The sequence below is a fragment of the Dunckerocampus dactyliophorus genome, chromosome 17, assembly GCF_027744805.1.
Source record: "Dunckerocampus dactyliophorus isolate RoL2022-P2 chromosome 17, RoL_Ddac_1.1, whole genome shotgun sequence".
NCBI classification, from domain to species: Eukaryota; Metazoa; Chordata; class Actinopteri; order Syngnathiformes; family Syngnathidae; genus Dunckerocampus; species Dunckerocampus dactyliophorus.
Genome location: NC_072835.1, coordinates 20,569,761 through 20,589,217, shown reverse-complemented (window position 1 = coordinate 20,589,217; position 19,457 = coordinate 20,569,761). Strand labels below are relative to the sequence as shown.

Here is a 19,457-nt window from a genome sequence, read left to right as displayed (position 1 = left end):
GTTTTTCAGTTAGCGATTAGTTTCTTTTCAGTTTATACACAAACAAAACTCAATACAGCAGCATTTGATGCAACCTGATGATTCACTCCTTTATCCGCTGTTTTTTTTTATCCCGTAAATAATAACAGCGATCGTGACTGTGTGATGAGTGCTGTAATCATATCCAAAGTGGGGCACGGAGACACATGGCCGTAAGACTGGAGTTGCCTGTAGCTGCTGCAAGAAGCAAGTGAAGGACAGCATTGGTGTGTTCAGTGATCTAGATACAAGAAAGCACGCTACATTACACTGCCCTCCTTCAAAATCTTCTGCTTTTTCCTGCCGTCTGAGGCCTTCTGTCACATCAACCAAACTGAGCTGAAAAACTCTGGCATGAATGTAAAATCTTGACATTTACTGACAGGAAATGATTGTTGGTTTGATCAGATTTAGGAGGGAAGTTGGGGAAATGTAGTGGATGTACACAACATCTGGTGCACCCACGTTGTAAACTTGGAGCTTTCTGGATGCATTAGTAGCCAAAATGTTAATGGGCTGCCGTAGCTGTACTTTTGTGGCAGACTTCCAGGGCAGTGTCTCCTTTTGCAAGACTCATTTGCAAATATTTTGACGGCACCCTCAGCAGAAGCCATTTATTCAACACGACACATGTATTATTCCTTCTGTATAAGTGGTGAGCAATTGTGCAAAAGAGCTTGACGACTGACGCATTCGTGTCCAAATAGATCAGCAGGTGTTAGGAGGAATACGTTTAAACCTAACAGGATTTCTTCAGATGCACAGAAGCCGACCGGGTGATGCATTTTTCTGCTTTTCCTTTGGACGCAAAAATAAAGGTCAACTGCGCTCATGTGCGGGTTTGAGAGGTTTGTTTAAAAGAGAAAAGTCACATGGGTGTCCCGAGTACACAAACCCAGTGGAATGGTGACGCAGGAGAGCAGTGCGTTTTTTGTTAGCTTGGCAGACCTCCACTTTGATAGAAACCTGCGTCCATCTGCACCCCCACTAACTACACCACAGTCCACATCAGCGAAGCACTCACTCGAAGCACCCTACACGTTGCTCACTCACCGTCTATGTATTTTGGATTGAGTGCTACTGCAAAATAACCCACCATGGGGTCAAAGAAAGTTACAAGTGTGAGCAATTTGATAAAGAAGGTGAGAAACACTATTGAGTTCGATCTCGCCAGGATGTACAGGAAGTCCTCGTCAACAATAAGTTCCATCTATTGGTCATTTCTAATTATTTCACATTGCATTTAAAACCACGATTACCCCTCTTTAAGACCTAATATTTGCTAATATTAGTGGGTGTCTGGAACGGACTAATTGGATTTACACATTTCCCCATTTGCTACACACACTGTACTCATCCAGGAGTCCTTTTATTAGCAGAAACCTCTGTACACCACACGTACTGCATTGTGTAGCGAACTCACACAGAGGAATATCAGCTTACACCTCATCTTAGAGCCTGTCATCCCACAAACTGGAAGCCTGGCAGTAGTCTCTTAATCTGCCTGCAAAGCTTCACTCAGACTCAACAGCTCGGTGCCGAGTTTCACTAATATGATGAAGAGGATGGAAAGGGAAAAGACAAGGACAGAGTAATGCAGGACTGTTTTGACTTGATAATCGGATCTGTCGATGCGTTGTTGTACAGTCAAATCTACTGCTGAAAGCATCTAATAGAGCATCTTTACAGCATTAATAAGGATTGTCCTGTTTGTATTCACAAATGAATTAAAACACACTGGCAATCATATGTGTGTATTTAGTTAGTCAGTGGCTGACACAGCAGCATCAGTCTCCAAGATAGACATAATTAGTGTCCTCATGAAACAACATTGCTGGATTAAAAACAACAGTTCCCAATCCACACAGGTATCATATCATAATAATTGCTCATTACTTACGGCAGGGGTGTCCAAAGTGCAGCCCGGGGGCCATTTGCAGCCGGCAGCTGTTTTTTTACCTGGCCGGTGGCACATTCTAAAAACACTACAACAGAAGCAACAGCGAAAATGCAAAAATCTTCAGTGATTTTACAAAAATAAAGTCCAAATATTAAGAGGGAAAAAGTTGTAATCTAAGGGGAAAAAGTCGTAGTTTTTCGAGAATAACGTTGTACTGTAATATAATGAGTTACAATAAAGTCATTTCAGTAGCATAAAGTTGAAACAACAAAGAAAAAAGACTTCAAAAATGTTTTAATTTGTAATAATATGAGAAAGAACAAAAGAAAGAATAAAGTTGTAATTTTTGTAAATTTATGTTGCGGAAAAAGTTATGTTACGGGAATAAAGTCAAAATATGGGAAAATATGGGAAAAAAGAATAAAGTCAGGATATTAAGAGAAAGTCTGATCACAATTTTACGAGAATAAACTCATATTATTATGAGGAAAAATGTCATTGTAGTAGCATAGAGTTGAAAAAACTTTTTTTTTTAAGTATAAGAATATTATGAGAACCCAACTAAATAATGTTGTACGTTACGAAAATTAAGTTGGGGAAAAAATATATAATATTATTGGTAATTAAGTCAAGAATAAGGTGCTAAAGTCATAATATTACGTTGCTACGACAGCTTCCGCTCTTCTTATACGATTTGAGTGTGGGAATGTTTGAGCGCTCGTTCGGCAGAACACGTGTAAGAGAGGTCAAATAAACTTGAGAACTTCACTTATGCAGATGAACACCTTTCTTGTCCCTTCTTTTGAAGCCGTTTTCAACCGATTTTCCAAACGCTCCCTTCACACTGCACTCAGATGAGTCGGATGTTGAACAGGTGTTTGAAGATGAGCTGCTATCCAAGTACCGCTGGAGCCCGAGGAGCAACTGCACGCTACACCATGTGCACGCCGGGGCTTCGTGCGTGACCGCGGGCTCATTATTTGAAAAGAGTATTGATCAGACGGTGTTTGGTTTCTCAGTGGCTCTTGAGCTTTGAGTGCCACGTTTCCATGGCGACGGAACAGACTGACCGTGAAAAGCCGGCCTTGGCTGTGATGAGCGTTGCTGGAGAGACTTGCAGATGCTTATTCACACACACGTATACACCCATGAAAGTCATCATGGACTCTATCAGCTAGCTTATTTGCATGACGGGGAGTCATTTAATGCAATCGGGAGAGAGTTTCCATGAATATTTGTTATTATTTAGTTCAGTGATGCTGGTATTGTGATCTATGTGTCACTGTCTGACTTTCACTTCCTGTCCTTTACCTGCTCTAAGTGTCCCCAAGTGAGCTTAGGGCCCAACAACCAGTGTGTGACAAAGTAAAACAATGTCAACTACAGTCGTCCCTCGCTACATCGCAGTCCACCTTTCATGGCCTCGCTGTTTAGCGGATTTTTTTTGTTTTTTTTACAGCGCATCCTGTTCTGTATCCTGATTGGCTAAGGGAGAACCCACATATTGTGTTCTGCATCCAGATTGGCTAAGGGACTGTATAGACCATTGTCAATCAATCTCCTCCGTACCGTGTCTCCTGTTGTTTTCGATCGCTAGCAAACAGCTAGCAGTATGACTCCGAACTCTGTATGTTTGCAAGTTTTCTCCCCGACCAAACCCACAATGTAGACGAAACGTTCTGCACCCAGAAGGCAGAGGAAGATGCTAACCGTCGCACAAAAAGTCGAACTTCTGGACATGCCGAAGGAAGGTAGAAGTCCATTACGGAATAAATGAATCTTCGGTTTGTTACATTAAGGAGAAGGAAATTAGCTTAAGGACGACAGCAGCAGTAAGTTTTAACAAGGATGCAAAACCGCCACAGCGGAGCGGCGCCGGGATGACAGTCAGAGGAACCGTGAAATACGCGTGAGTCACTATTAATCATTTCTTATGTGTCCAACCTCGTAGGTCGACCATTACAGTTCAAACGAAGGTTTGAGCTTTGAGAGTACTTAAACAAGAGAGAACTGGCAGAAAATGCCTGCCTGAGAAAAGTGTATAAAGTGTGGTGCAAAACGAAAAAAGGGTGGGACAAAAAAGGGTGGGACGGTAAAGTATTGTGTTAGTTTTAATGTCTGAATCACAGTAACCGCCTGTCCTGCCTCATGCAAATGAGCCACTGCTCACCGCACTCCCCTTCCGCTGCAGAAGTAGTCAGACATATTGTGCAGGGCCTCAAGGGTGTGATGTGATGGAGCAGTAGAGGAGAAGAACTCCGGTGTAAATTACGTGGCATCACCCGTCAGGCCGAAATGTGAACAGCTTGCTGAAAGACGCACTTTCGACCATAAAAATGGCTCGGTTGTATAATTTCACGCTGTTCAGGGAGGAGCCTATCCCAGCTGACTGTGTGTGAAATGCAGACTTCGCACTGGATTGGTCGCCAGCCAATCACAGGGTAAACTTTAGCATTGTTCTTATTTCATCTCCAATGGAAACCTCTTTACATCAATTTACTCTTAATCATGTCTTCAACCGTGTTCTTCTGCGGTCGGCACACGAACTAAAAACAAATTCATCCATGCACAGTCTTTGTTTTGTAGGTAGTCGTGCTGATATGCTGCTATAAATAACTTGGCTGCAAGGTTGCCTTAGCAACCAACAAACTGATGCCAGGGGTGGGAACGCTCAGATCCTTCAGAAAAGCAGACTCAGAGAAGGGACGGCGATGAAAAGAAGAAAGAACATAAAGATATAATCTGTTAAAAAGGTGGGAAAAGACAGACTAGTCAGAAACTGCAACAATTCGCAGATTCCCTTAAATAGCAAACGGTGATCACATGATGGAGTGTGGTCACCTCATTTGTTATTGTTGCTAGGAGCACTGACTTGGGAAATGCCAAGAAAGTCCTCCTTGGCCTTTACCCTGAATTTAGAACGTGTTCTGGAGGGGAAAACAGAATAGTGCACAACACATAATTACATCTATAAGGTTGACGTTTTCTGTCTTTGTAGCCTCCCTGGAGTCTTCAAATACAAGCGTCAGAAGGCAGCCTTCCAGAAACAACGTATTGTGAGAGGCGAGGGGGGGCTCTGAGGCATTCCTTTGCATGAAATACTTGTTTTACATTGGAAGAAGCACATTTTGATTTTGTAAAAAATGTTTACTAAAGTATGAATATATACTGTATATTGTCTCTGGACTGTCAATCACAGGACACGTGTGTACAAACAACCATGCCCACTCAACCTCCCAGATCTCCTGACTGGGTGGTCAACATGCTAACCACGTGTGGCCCCTGAATATGAACTTTTTTTCAAATCTAAATTTGGGTTTTCCAATTTAAATAAAAAAAAAAACAAGTATTTTATGCAAAGGAATGCCTCAGAACCCCCTCTCGCCTCTGAAACTGTATGAAAATGTACGCATGTGTACGTACAGTATGTATACTTACATATGCATGTATACAGTACAAGTGTTTGCCCCCTTCCTAATTTCTTACTTTTTTGCATGTGTTGTCACACTAAAATGTTTCGGATCATCAAACAAATTTAAATATTAGTCAGTGCAGTTTTTAAACGATTCAATTCTTATTATTAAGGGAGAAAATAAAATCCAAACCTATGTGGCCCCCTGTGTGAAAAAGTGATTGCCCCTACCCCCAGCCCAACTGCTAGATAGATAGATAGATAGATAGATAGATAGATAGATAGATAGATAGATGGATAGATAGATAGATAGATAGATAGATAGATAGATAGATAGATAGATAGATAGATAGATAGATAGATAGATAGATAGATAGATAGATAGATAGATAGATAGATAGATAGATAGATAGATAGATAGATAGATAGATACTTTATTAATCTCCAAGATTGCATTCGCCTCTTATAGTACTTATTCGTTACTATGCAGAGTTTGTGCCGTGATTCTTATCACACACCTCGCCACCCCGACTTCATCCTCTCAACTGACTGACGTGGAAAGATGCGGGTTGTGACCTATAACCCCCATCTGTCTCCCGCTATCAGCCTCACACCACTGCCGTCCTCCTTGACACGTAGCGTAGCCTACCCGTGTGTGCACAGACACTCAGGCTGACACAACGCTTAACACAATCACAGGGGAGAAACGGGATTAGGTCACCGCCGGGTAGCAAAGGGTGCAGGAGGGCAGAAGTGACGTGCAAGGGGCGGTGGATTGATGTTTAAATGATGGGGAGACATCAGAGCGAAGGGTTAAAGGCAGGGTTGGATTATGGAGCGGCTGAAGGGGAAAATGTGCAGCAGGAGGATGATGGGAACTTGCAGGCTTGGCATGTTGAGGGAGGAGGTGGGCTTAAGGGAGCACCAAGACGGGGGTGCAGGGCAGGATTAGTGAGACAAGACAAAAGCCCGCTGCCGTATATTTCCTCAGCTCCCACCTTTGTTTCTCACGTTTTACCAGAACATTTAGCAGATTATTTCCAATAATTTAGAAATCTACTCAGACACGCAGGACTTTCTTTAGTCTGATTCAGTCAGAATGGATTTACAAACTTGTTCAGCTCCTTTTTAGGGTTAGGGTTAAGGTTGTGGGTGCACTGGAGCCTGTCAGTGCTGACTTTGGGCGAGAGGGGGGTACCTGTACTGGTCACCAATCAATCATAGGGAACATAAAAAACCCCACTGACAATTTAGACAATTCTCCTACCATGCATGTTTTGGGGGATGTGGAAGGAAGTTGGACTTCCCGGAAAGCTCCACAGAGAGATGCAAGGCCGGGAGGATGAAACAGGAGGGGAGGATGCCATTGAGAGGTGAACTGGACTGACATTTGGAAAGCCTCATCCAGGCAGTGACGATGTGCGTCCAAGCCCGTCTAACCTGCACACACGGGGCATAGCAGAGTCACCAGCATAGCCTTTGTGTTCCAGGCGAGGAACCCTCAAGCATTTCCTCATTTGGAGAAGGACGGTACCAGTGGAGGCATGGCCAAGTCCTGAAGACCACTGCTGAAGTCATCCGCACTCGACTTGGATGGGCAAAGCAGATCTGCCCTGCCAAGAAAACGGGGAGCAGGCAACCCCCACCAGAACAACAGCTTCAAGCATCCTGAACTCCGCAAGAGACTGGCAGCTGTTGGTGGACCTCAAGGAGCAGCTAAAGTCCTCGTCCTCGTGTCTGAGACCACCAAGTCGGTTGTAATGCTGCAGCTGAAGGTCCTGTGGAAAGACTACCTAACTAGTGGAGGATGGAGAGCAAGATGCCTCCCATTGGAGGTGGTATGCAAACACTTGTCGCCCCCCCCTTTGGCCAGGGCCTTCAGCACTCCAGGTATCGATGGAGAGAGGAAGAGGACAGCCATCGGCTGTGGCTCAAGAGAGGGGATCCATGGAGTCATGGTAGCTAGCTAGCTATCTGGTCACAAGCCGCTGTCGAATCAGAAAAATCACTGAAGATGTGACCAGAGGCAAAATCGATTCAGGGTTGATGTTTTGGTTAGAGTCAGACCTTCCGGAACAATTTAATGACACTAACCAAGGTTCCACTGTAATGTACATGGACAGTCTAGCAGGCTGTAATACCCCAGATGAGTGCACTTTAAGAGGACGTCACGAGTAAATTATCCTCCTTCACATGAAGAAAAGATGTGTTGCTTGAGCGTGCGTGCAGGTGTCAGGGTTGAATTGCTTTCTCAGTATGATTGAACCGAGGCAAATTCGTTTTAATCTGCACCACTTCTTTCCATTTAGGGGGAAGGTTGATTAAATATCGATTAAAATGTACCAAAAGGTGCTAGTGTCATGTGGATGCTCCTTAAATGTCTTTTAGGACTTCAAAAAAGGTGCATAGTATTCCAAAATACTCATTTCTGTGTTGTTTAACCTTGTGAGGATGAATATGCATATTAAAACCATCATAATTCATATGCATGCCTGCCAGTGCTCTTTGAGGATACTGTATGCACGGGACATACACAAAAAGGTGAGTGTGTCAGCCTATTTGTGTGATTAAATCAGCAATGTGAGGTGGAGGAGGCGACATTCATCTCCATTAAGGCTAAATGCTTATGGAGGCAATGTGACTCAACACAAACACACACACACACACACACACACACACACACACAGTGGAGTTGCTCAAGGCAGTCCAGTGTCAAACGGAGAATGATGCAAACAGAAGTTTTGTGAGCTTCTTTTTGCATGTGGAAACTACTGCAATTTAGACAAGTATTGCAGGATAAAAAGAGATGCTGCCCTCCGTGATAAATCATGCATATTCACATGTGTAGGAATTAATAATACAAAATGACAAGCCTGTGTTTGCTTCTCTTCCGCCTCTCCCTCTACAAGCTTCCTCTCTCACTCTCTGATTTTGTCTTCTCTCTGCCCCTCGCAGTCTTTTTACAGGTCAGTGAACACAACACAGACGCAAATGTAAATGCAAATCTAATGCACTCGCATCCTGAAGTTTCCTGTAAGACCCCCATGCCAATGCCATGCCAGCAGGGTAGAATAAAATGGTAATAAATCATCGATCGTATTCACACAAGGCCTGTATTTTTATGATGACCGCTGCAAAGGTCAAAGATGTCTAATCAACGCAACTTTGACATCATTTATGTCGGGAAATGGTCTTCGTGTTCGCTCATGCAACTTGATGTTGCTCATGAGAGCCCCGTTGCAATTCAAGGAGACGAATGCCGGGGTGGCATCAAATGTCAAATACAGGAAAAGGATGCTATGCTCTGCAAATGTGACTCCGTTTTTCTTTGTTTTTTTTGTCTTATTTCTCTTTTACTGCCCTATTTTAATGCTTTAACTTTTTTTTCCTCACGTTTGTCCACTTATTTGAACCATTCCACTGTCAAAATCCATCCACCCATTTCCCGTTTTGCACTATCCCAGCTGACAGAGAAAGGCGGGGTACACCCTGGACAAGTCGCCAGTCACCGGCGGGGCTTCGGAGGGCTGGGAGGGCAGCACGCCCAAGATGAGCTTTATTATTTGGGATAAAAGGCCCGGTCATTTGCCCCACCCCCAGCCCAACTGTGATTTGTTCTGCTCGTGTTGCCAGTCACATATAATTTTCATTAACAGCCATTAAAATGCTGGAATTATACACAGCAGTGAATGCAGCCAGGATGAAAATGAAAACACGGGTAGAGTCGTCCCTAGCCACATTGCACTTTAAATTTTGCGGCTTGACTCGATCCTGTATTTTTCAAATATGTGAATGAATAAATCATTGCTGTGGTCGACTACGGCCTATGATTACTCAAAAAATATGCATGTTTTTTTTGTTTTTTTTACCTTTGCTGACATGTTTCTACCTTTTTCCGTTCTTTAGTAATCAGTAGTAGAACTTTGGTAAGTTTCAGGAAAATATCAGTTCCTGACTAGAAAAGGGAACTGATATTAACCGAGTTCTTATCAAGTGCACTTCTGCCACCTTGTGGCCGTTTTTATGGCTTAAAACTGCAGTGACAGTGACATCTATTAGTGTGCAGTTGCTTCTTGCGCAAAATAAACTTAAAATACGTATAAATATGTCTTTGGGATAGGGCCTTCGGCTTTATAAAAAAATATAAGTACGTCTTTGGTATTGAAGGCGTTATTGTGAGTCTGACATCATTATTCTTACTAATCGGACAATAAAATACAGAGAAACGTCGGGAGGAACTTGCAGTACTCACTTCATCCTGAGGGGTGGGGGCGGCCTTCCAGAGAGAGGAAAAGCCAGCATTTTTTTTCTTTTAGATCTTTAGAGCAGCCAGTCAAACAAGTTGACTGCCAAGATGGAGGATTATATTTCCAAGCTCACCAGAAGGTGATCAGACTTTTACAACATCATCTGCAGGTCATTGGCGGTATTGAGCTGCTGCTGTGTGCTATACAGTGACTGTGAGCTCGCTGCACCTCCAGATAAACATGACATCAAACCATCTACTCCGTGTGCCATCTTTTCATGCAGTTTTAGTCATTAAATAAGATGACCTCACCAACTACTGGCAGCCTGTCTATGCTGGCACCGTGACATCACTTTCCTTTTGTGTCCTTATAGCGACTGTCACACCGAGTGTGTCAGACACACACCTATTTCCATCAACACAGTTTGTGTGATGTGTTGATAAAAATCAACCTGAAGCACAACCGGTGTTTGTTGGTTTAATGGAGCCTCTTGAAGTGGAGATGAATAACAAATTGATGGACTAATTAATCTCTCAGCCAAGGCTTCGCTGTTTTTCCACTTTTTTTCCCTGGTGAGAAGCTTCTTTTTAGCCTTAATTTAACAGAAAAACAGTTGAATGAACTGTACTTGAAAATCTGTTCAGTACTGTAACACAGGATGTTGAAAAGATGCTGTCTTTACTGTACTGCAGTGGTGTGTAAAAGTGTTTGCCCCCCTTTTTTTGCATGCGTTGTCACACTTAAATGTTTCAGATCATCAAACAAATTCACATATTACTCAATGACAACACAACTGAACACAAAATGCAGTTTTTAAATGAAACTTTTTATTATTAAGGGAGAAAAAATCCAAACCTACATGGCCCCTGTGTGAAAAAGTGATCGCCCCCAAACCTAACAAATAGTTGGGCCACCCTTAGCAGCAACAACTGCAATCAAGCATTTGCAATAACCTGCAATGAGTGTCTTACAGCGCTGTGGAGGAATTTTGCAGAGTTTTTGTAATTCAGTCACACTGGAGGGTTTTCCAGCATGAAGCGCCTTTTTAAGGTCATGCCACAGCATCTCAATAGGATTCAGGTCAGGACTTCCACTCGGCTACTCCAAAGTCTTCATTTTGTTTTTCTTCAGCCATTCAGAGGTGGACTTGCTGGTGTGTTTTGGATCATTGTCCTGCTACAGAACCTAAGTTGGTTTCAGCTTGAGGTCACCAAGAGATGGCCGGACATTCTCCTTCAGGATATTTTGGTAGACAGCAGAATTCATGGTTCCATTTATCACAGCAAGCCTTGCAGGCCCAGAAGCAGCAAAACAGCCCTAGACCATCACACTACCACCACCATATTTTACTTTTGTTATGATGTTATTTTCTGAAATGCATCATTACTTTTACGCCAGATGTAATGGGACAGACTTTCCAAAATGTTCAACGTTTGTCTCCTCAGACCTTTGGGAGTATTTTCCCAAAGGTCTTGGGGATCATCAAGATGTTTTCACTCACAATTTAAATGAGCCCTAATGTTCTTTTTGTTCAGCAGTGGTTTTGGTCTTGGAGCTCTGCCATGCAGGCCGTTCTTTGCCCAGTGACTTTCTTTAAGCGGAGTCATGAACACTGACCTTAACTGAGGCAAGTGAGGCCTGCAGTTCTTTGGATGTTTTTGTGGGGTCTTTTGTGACCTCCTGGATGAAACATTGCTGCACTCTTGGGGTAATTTTGGGAAGATTCACCAATGTTTCATGTTTTCGCCATTTGTGGAAAATGGCTCTCACTGTGGTTCGCTGGAGTCTCAAAGCTTTAGAAATGGCTATAAAACCTTTTCCAGACTGATCGAGCTCAATTAATCTCAGTTAATTTGTGTTCAGTTGTGTTGTCATTGACAAATATTTAAATTTGTTTGATGATCTGAAACATTTAAGTGTGACAAATCAGGAAGGAGGCAAACACTTCACACCGCTGCATAAAACAACAGCATAAGACAATGTGACCATGTCAAAAATAATTGTACTCGATAAAATCTTTCTCAAAGAGATCAGTGTGCGGATGCAAAACAATTTTCTCCAGCTAAAGTCAGACAAAACTGAAATTATTGTCTGCGGCCCACAGAGATAAAGAGAAAGTGTTATCTTGAAAGTCTGTCTCTAAAATATAATCATGTTAGAGCTGCAGGGGTTATCATGGAGTCAGACCTGAACTTTAACCGCCACATTAAATCAGGAACATCAGCAGCTTTTTGCCAAAATCAAGGGAATAGCATCTAAACCAGATTTAGAGAGACAAATCCATGCTGCTGCTCGAGTCATGACTAGAACCAGGAAATACGACCATTAGTCCAGTGCTCAGGCCTCCTCACTGGCTTCTTGTCGTTCAGAGAAAAGACTTTAAAACAGCTCTGCTTGTGTACAAGTCCACTCGGGGTCTAGCGCCACAGTCCATCTCTGTCATGCTAGAGCCATCTCGGGCCCTGGGAACCTCAGGGAGTGGTCTCCCTGCGGTTCTGCCTGGCGTCAGGGCAAAACACGGTGAGACTGCATTTCACTTTTCTGCTGCTAAAATCTGGAACAGTCTTCCAGAAGATGTGAAACAGGCCTAATGTCAAATCTTTAAACACGGCAATCGTGCAGTCTTGACCGCAACCTTTGCTTCATAAGTTTACCACTGTTGGGCCTTTCTCAGATGATACCAGCAGATAAACACTGAAAACCAAAAGGGACTTTATACTTGACTTGTGGTTCACACAAACATGCACACATAACATCCCAAGGGAATCGTGCGTTTAAGTGTGGCTCAGACCAGTCACAATGCTAATTTATTATTTTTTTAAAAACATAACAACGACCCGTACGCGCTGAAAGCTCACACCACCACAACTCACGAGTTGTGTGCTTGTTTGCTTTGTCTTCACGTCAGTGTGTGTGTGTGTGTGTGTGTGTGTGTGTGTGTGTGTGTAGGCATGCAGTGGTGTGCGGCTCTCCATTTTAATGGCAATTCCGACAGAGCCTTTCCCGTCTCCTCGTCACCATAGCAACCAAGCGGGTAAGCGGCCACGTTTGTCCCGGGGGCCCTGGCCTTCTTTTGCGTGCTACAGCTGCACACACACACGCGCACACACACACACACACACACTTAAACACATTCCAGGACACACATATTTACCCCACCAGACATGCAGAAACCCCAATAATGAATATATGAAAGATGACATTGGTGTTTATATACACACACACACACACACACAGCTTCGTACCGTATGCACTCACACCCCCTCCAACCTTTGTGCACAGAGCTTTGCCCAATCCTTCCCCCTCCTCCTCCAAAGCAGGGATTTCTGAGTCAGTCGATTTAAGGGTCTCCCCAGCTAACCGGAATCCCCCCCTACTCACATTTATCCATCCATCCATGTCTGCTTAATTATGCTTTTGTTTGTATCTCACCCAGCTAGTGGATCAACGAGTGAGGATTAAATATTAAAATGTATCTTTTTGATATGAAAAAGTACCTGGACAGTCGGAATGACCAACCAGCACCTGCTACGATTCCAGCTTCACCTCATTTTGCCTCAAACAGGAGCGCTATGCTAGGCTGGCAGGGGTGCCAAGTTGTTTAATGTTTTATTTGTTTTAACGACCTTGCACTGACAAGACGGATGTCATCGTGATATTTCTTGGATGTTGGTGAATTTTTTATCACCACATATTTGCTGAGCTGAAGTGGGTCGCTCAGCTGCACTGCTTCTTGGATGCTAGAATCTGCTGAGATAAAGGAACTCACTGGAAAGCATGTGTTTAATAATTGAATGTGCCACCCTCTGTGTCAGAAAACATACACATGATAATGATTTTAAATAACAACATTTCCACATGCAGCATCGTTTAATCATAATGGAAGATGAATTGAAATAATGGAAATATTGCTGTCATGAGGTGGTTTGAAACACTTGCTCTATCGCTGTTTTGTGCTTCCTTGTTTTTTCTTACAGCGTGTGAAAGCTGTTACAGGCTGAGCCTGGCCCTTTAAGAAGAATTGCATTGTGGGAAGTTGAGTTTCTATCTCTTCCCTCTCTCGTCTGTCAGCACCGCCCATTGTTTTCTGCGTCCCGATTGGCTGTAGACCATTGTTAATCAATCTCCTTCCTGCCGTCCTGCCATGTCTCCTGTGTCATTGCTAGCTTGCTTGCTAGCTTGTACTGTAAATGAAACTTGGGTTCGTCTGCAGCAATATGTTTTAACAAGGATACAAAAACACTACAGTACAGCGTAACGGCGCCAGGACGAAAAGGCACGGTCACGGGAGTGAAATTGCGTGAGTGACTTAATAACTTCATTAAGGTTGATCATTACAATTCAAACGAAGGTTTGAACTTTTTTGAGAGTGTTTAAACAAGAGAGAACTGTGAGAAAATGCTATTGCCTGTCTGAGAAAAGTGTATGGTGAGGGGTTTTACAGCCTTAAAACATACATAATCATTGTAAAATAATGAATTTGGCCACTTTCACTTATTGCGGGCTATTTTGGGAACCTATCCCCCGCGATAAACGAGTAATACTGTACTCGTTTACATCCTGTAAGTAAATTGGAGAGGTTGACGAGGTAGGTGACTAGCTTGCTATGCTTTATGTCCCTGCAGGGATCATGTAAACAAAGATTAATAGGAGTGTAAAAGTGACTACTGGGGTGTTATTTCATGTCTACAAAGCTCTAATAATGTTAGAAATCCTATTTAGAAAGTCATAAAAAGGATTTCCATGTTCAAACTCCAAAAATTTTATATTTATTAATATCGAATCCTACTTTGCAGTCTGTTCTGGAACCAATTAACAACAATAAACGAGGGACGCCTGTACAGTATAGAGATCAGTATTCTTGGTTACCAAAATGTCTAGTCTTTTTCCTGTAGGAGCCTGATTTTATTAAACAATTGAATGAATCATGTGATGTACATTTACTACTTTACATGAAAACATACTCTAAATTGAATTTCACCTCATTTAAATATCAGTAGGTAGGTTTTAGTAAGGTTGCTGCTCGGTGGTGTTTGCAATTCAGACAGACAGTACCCTCTAGTGGTTACACCTTGAAAGTGCACGAGAATGCTGGTTTTGAATGAATTAAGTTCAGTATTGTTAATGTATGTAGTTAATCTATTAGTTAAACAACATATGATTTACTAATCGTTTGAAATATACGTCTTATGCTCTTTTTTTAAACATGACATGTCAGTTAAAAATGAGATGGTAAAACTATCCGTAAAAGTGTCAAACGAAAAAAACATTTGAACATGAACATGAATGTATCTTATAATTAAAAATAAGGGGGCTAATGATTTTCGAAAGGTCATTTTCACTCAGTTAACGGTTTAATGGTTTGTTTTCCTAGTAAGTGCGATTACTTTGTAATTGTAGAAAAAAGGAAATGATGATTTATTTTTTTTAATAGATATATTTTATAGGATTACGCAAAAGCCTCTGACTGGCTGTGTTAATATTGTGTGAGCCTGAATCATGCATCATGAATGCAATTTTTGGTTTTGTGTATTGGATAGCATTAGATTTTTACCTCACACCTGAAGTTGGGGCTACAGTCCAGTATAAGGAACTTTCCGCTATATTATAAAAGTCCACAAGAGGGCACTGTGCTGCATTTTTCAACCATCAACTGGGTTTGTTCTCATTGTTCCAACCGTTCCGTTTCCAACATGATAACCATGAAGTCCACCTAGAGCGGGTGCAGAGATTTAACGAAAACGAAGATATTATTTGACAGTATTCTCGACCAACTGATTTTTTGTGTGTAGTGTATAAGACATGAGCTGCAGACCTGAGGAAATGCTGAAAACTGCCCCCTCGGAAGGGTCCTTTTAAAAAACCTTCCCCCACTACTCAGACCAGAAAAGTATATTTGAAGCGGCATTAAACAAATGACATTTAGTGACAGCCGCAGACCTAAATAAATTATTATATATCATATTACATCTAAAATGATCTAAATTCTAACCCGGAAGGCATGCTGGGAAGCCCACATTTCCCCAACAGGAAGTTCCACAGCATGCCTTGCAGGTTATAAATTTGCATAAAATAATATTGTTTTGCATTTATATTAGCATGTAAGCATTTATTTGGTCCGTGTGGTACAGTTACATTGTATGTCGGCACTTCCCAGGTGGTCTCGGAGTGTAATGTCTGCTGTAATGTGATTTATGTAGACAAACGGCAAATGCACAGTCAGTAAATAATGCAACGACGAATTGGGAGGGATTCTCATCATACATCCTCCACATTGGTATGGACTCTTGCTGTGAAAATGTTTTACACTAAGATGGAAGCTCCAAGTGTGGTGCAGGATCCATGCAGAGGCTGTAAATCCTCTGCAGATAATGTCTTCTCATTCTTTTAAGTGGCCACATCTGGAAGAGCTTGCCACATTCTTGCGGCTTGAAATGTTTCCTGTTGTTCATGCAGCTGGTATGCCTTTTGGATTGGATGTATGTATTATTTGTCAATAAACACTCTATATGTCATGTGTGTACTTTTATTATAGTATTCAGAGTGCAGGATTTGCACCAATGGAGGAGTGTTTTGTGCATGTGCAAATACAAGTGACCGTGCTATCTCTCTCCTGTACACACACACACATTCAGTGTGCTCCCTCCATCCCTTCCAGGGCAGGGTGATGCAGGAGCTGCGGCAGCATCTCTGACACGTAGCGTGACGAATACGCACCGAAGAGGCAGGAGGAAGGAAGGAGGAGGGGAAGGAGGAGGGCAGGAGGAAGAGAGACAACTCTGTCAAAAAAGGAAGGCGGCGGACAGGAGGAGAAGGAGAGGAGGGCGAGAGGGTGGAAATGGAGAAGAGAAGAAGAGCAGAGGGTGTTGCTGCCATGATGTCGGACACACCTTTGCAGAGGAACGGCACGGCAACAATACGGTGAGTAGACTTTTCTTCCCTTGTTCCTATCCCTCCTTTTCCCTCCATGTCACCTCTCCTTGCATGCGCCACTCCATCCCTCTCTTCCATCTGACAGGGGTTGTCATGGGAACAGGAGCCCCGTCATGGTGAGGGTGCTGCTCAGTCATGACTGGAGAGGAGAGGAGACACGCGGGACATAGAGTACACTCCTCCCTCGCCTTGCCTCATGCACACCCCCTCTGCAGAGCGCTATGCATCTAGCAAAGGGTCATCATCGTTCCTTATTTGAATCATGAATGGGTCATTTTTTTCTAAATAAGATGTGCCATTCTCTCCTGTGTCTTTATATACACCCAGATTGTCATAGGACATACAGTGGAGAGTGTGTGCATGTGAGTGAGCATGTGTGTCATGTTGCATGTTCAGCATTCAGGCTGCAGGCCCGGTCCAGCCATATTGTATCAGCAAAGTCAGTTATACTGCAGACCTCCTCATGTAATGTTCATCTGCATGTTTTATGCATGTTTACATTTCCCTCGGTTGCACATTGGACAATTACTATTAGTTGGCAGGATTATCCAAACATACTTCCACAAAACTTTGGTGGAGGCAGTTGGGCTGAAACTTTGGAAGGTGCAATCCCATTGTGAGATAATTAATTTCCCAATAAATTATACATGACATACTGTTGGTGCCGATCCAGTGTGGGATTGTGCAGCCTTAATGGAGCTGAGTGATTTTCTAATACAACCAGAGAGTGGAAGTGTGTAGTCTATCATGTCAGCAAGACCAAAGAGAAAGAGTGAATAGAATAGTTTGACTTGAGAATCACATTAATACAAATAATATCTGGTGATGCCTGTCAAGTCTAATTTTAAGCCCCCCAATACACCAAAACATACCATGCCAGCAGTTCTTTCAAATACATGTAGCTACTTTAGCTGCTATGTCAGTGTTCATCCATCCAGCTTTACAGCCTAAATGTAAACCAAATGTAACCAAAATCTGAACATTTTATCTGAATTTTGCAATTTCAAAAGGCAGGAACACCTTGTTTAATGGTCACGATCTTAACGGCAGACCTAACGTCAAAGAGGGACACTGTCGCTTTAAGAAACAGGTGCATTGTGGGTTGTTTGTAGCATACCACGTTCTTACGCTAACCGGCTAACAGTTTAAATTAAAGCAGTTTCAGGCTTAAAATTAAATCACGAAGTTTGTGAAGTCACTATGGGTAAAGAAGAAGAACCATCTTTTAGGGACACTTTAATGACAGAAGAGGTTATATTTTCGTCAGCTTCAGTATATTTCTGTGGTGAGTTTATCCTTATCCTTATAATATTTATAACATATTGTAATGTCGTGTTTTCTTTCATTTTTGCCTGTGTTGTGTTGTCTAATATAGGATTATATGGGCTACTTTTAAAATTGCGTAATCTTATTGTTTTTTATTTTCAAATTAGTAATAGTTTTTCATTTTGTTTTATTTCTAGTAGTTTAATTGACGACCCATTATCATTTTTAATGGATGGCATGCAGATTGCTGACACGTAAACTGTGGCTTTTTTCCCTTGTCAACTACACTATCTACGTATGCTGTACTACCATCCTTAATTAATAATAATATTTAATAATGTCTTTGCTACAACTGAAGGAAGCAGGTGTAAAATATGTGCAAGTTGGCAAGTCAAAATTGTTGGACGTGATTCAAAAGCAAGTCCACATATTTGCCTACAGTATTTTCCTAAAGCATTCACTTTATTCAGCTGAAGCCAAAACGAGATATCCCAAAGGGAAGCAGCCGCAGAGATGCTGTAGTATGATGAGGAGAGTGAGAGATGCTGTGGAGTGTTCACAGCTTTGTGGGTGGACTTTATCATGCTATTACTGGATATATCCGTATGACTGCCAGAACCAGAGTCCAAAATCCAGTGTCTGCAGACATATAAACACACAGCTTTGTAATGACATGCTTTGATTGTGGAGGTTTTTAGTTCAATATGCATCAATGTGCTGAGTACGTGGGGATACAATATTGGAAACCCCCCAGCAGACGTGCGGATTAGTGGGATGCTGCGTGATTAGGTGGTTTGACTGACTAAATCTGTTGTTGGAAAGCAGCTTGAGTGAAATTTGGAGAGATTTTCTCTGTCTGAATGTCAACCATGCTTACCAAGCAGGGAAGGTGTTACAATGATGTGTGGAGCGGATGCTTTGCTAGACAATAAACATGTAAAAATCTGTTAGTATAGAACGCGGTGGAGTAATACCTCGTTTATCGCGGCTAACTGGCTCCAGGCCCAACTGCGATAAGTGAATTTCCACAAAGTAGGATTTGTATAAATCAAGTATTTTTGTAATTATAGTGTAGAAAACTGTGTACGACCTTCTAAATGTGTTTTTTTTTTAACATTATAAGAGCCCTCTAGAAATGAAATAACACACCTATAGTCACGTTTACACTCGTACCACCCACTATAGTTGACATAATAAGACTCGCACTCTGTTGCTGTAAATGTGTTCCGGTGCTGGGGGAGCTGAGTGGAGGGTGAACAGGAAGTGACGTCAGGGGTTCAGAGTTGAGTTTTGATCTTGAGCGTGGCTTATGGCCGCAACTGTAGCCTGTGTTCGGAATTATTGTGCCTGTTATGAGATATTTCAAACTTGCAATAAAAGCCTGTTGTTTCGGCCATCAAGTCTGGTGCTTGTGTGTCTCACCGAACATTACAGTAGCGTTACTGACACCTACTGACTAACGTGGAATACTACATATCATCGCAACGTCTTTGAATGCGTCTTCTGAATGCCTTATGTTTATATTTTACTTCATTTAGCCATTTTCAAGCTTGAAAATGCTTAATTTAGGCAAAATATACGTAAAATTTGCTTAAATACACACATATTTTGAAACCAATGACAGTATGTAAACAGCTTGATTTATTAATTAATACATATTTGAAAACAGTGATACAGTGAA

General features: G+C 42.2%; 1 protein-coding gene across 4 annotated transcripts in view; it reads left to right on the top strand.

Moving 5' to 3' along the window:
- The first annotated feature begins 16,295 nt into the window (after positions 1 to 16,295).
- LOC129170251 (A-kinase anchor protein 2) overlaps positions 16,296 to 19,457 on the top strand; it is a 90,574-nt gene continuing 87,412 nt past the window's right edge. For 3 of the 4 annotated variants that reach the window (XM_054757597.1, XM_054757596.1, XM_054757598.1), the window contains exon 1: positions 16,296 to 16,498. In XM_054757597.1, the coding sequence (XP_054613572.1) occupies positions 16,416 to 16,498 (83 nt within the window). In that variant the 5' untranslated portion in view covers positions 16,296 to 16,415. Of the gene's footprint in view, positions 16,499 to 17,623; positions 17,796 to 19,457 lie in introns of those variants that run through there. The other variant, XM_054757599.1, reaches the window with a different exon arrangement.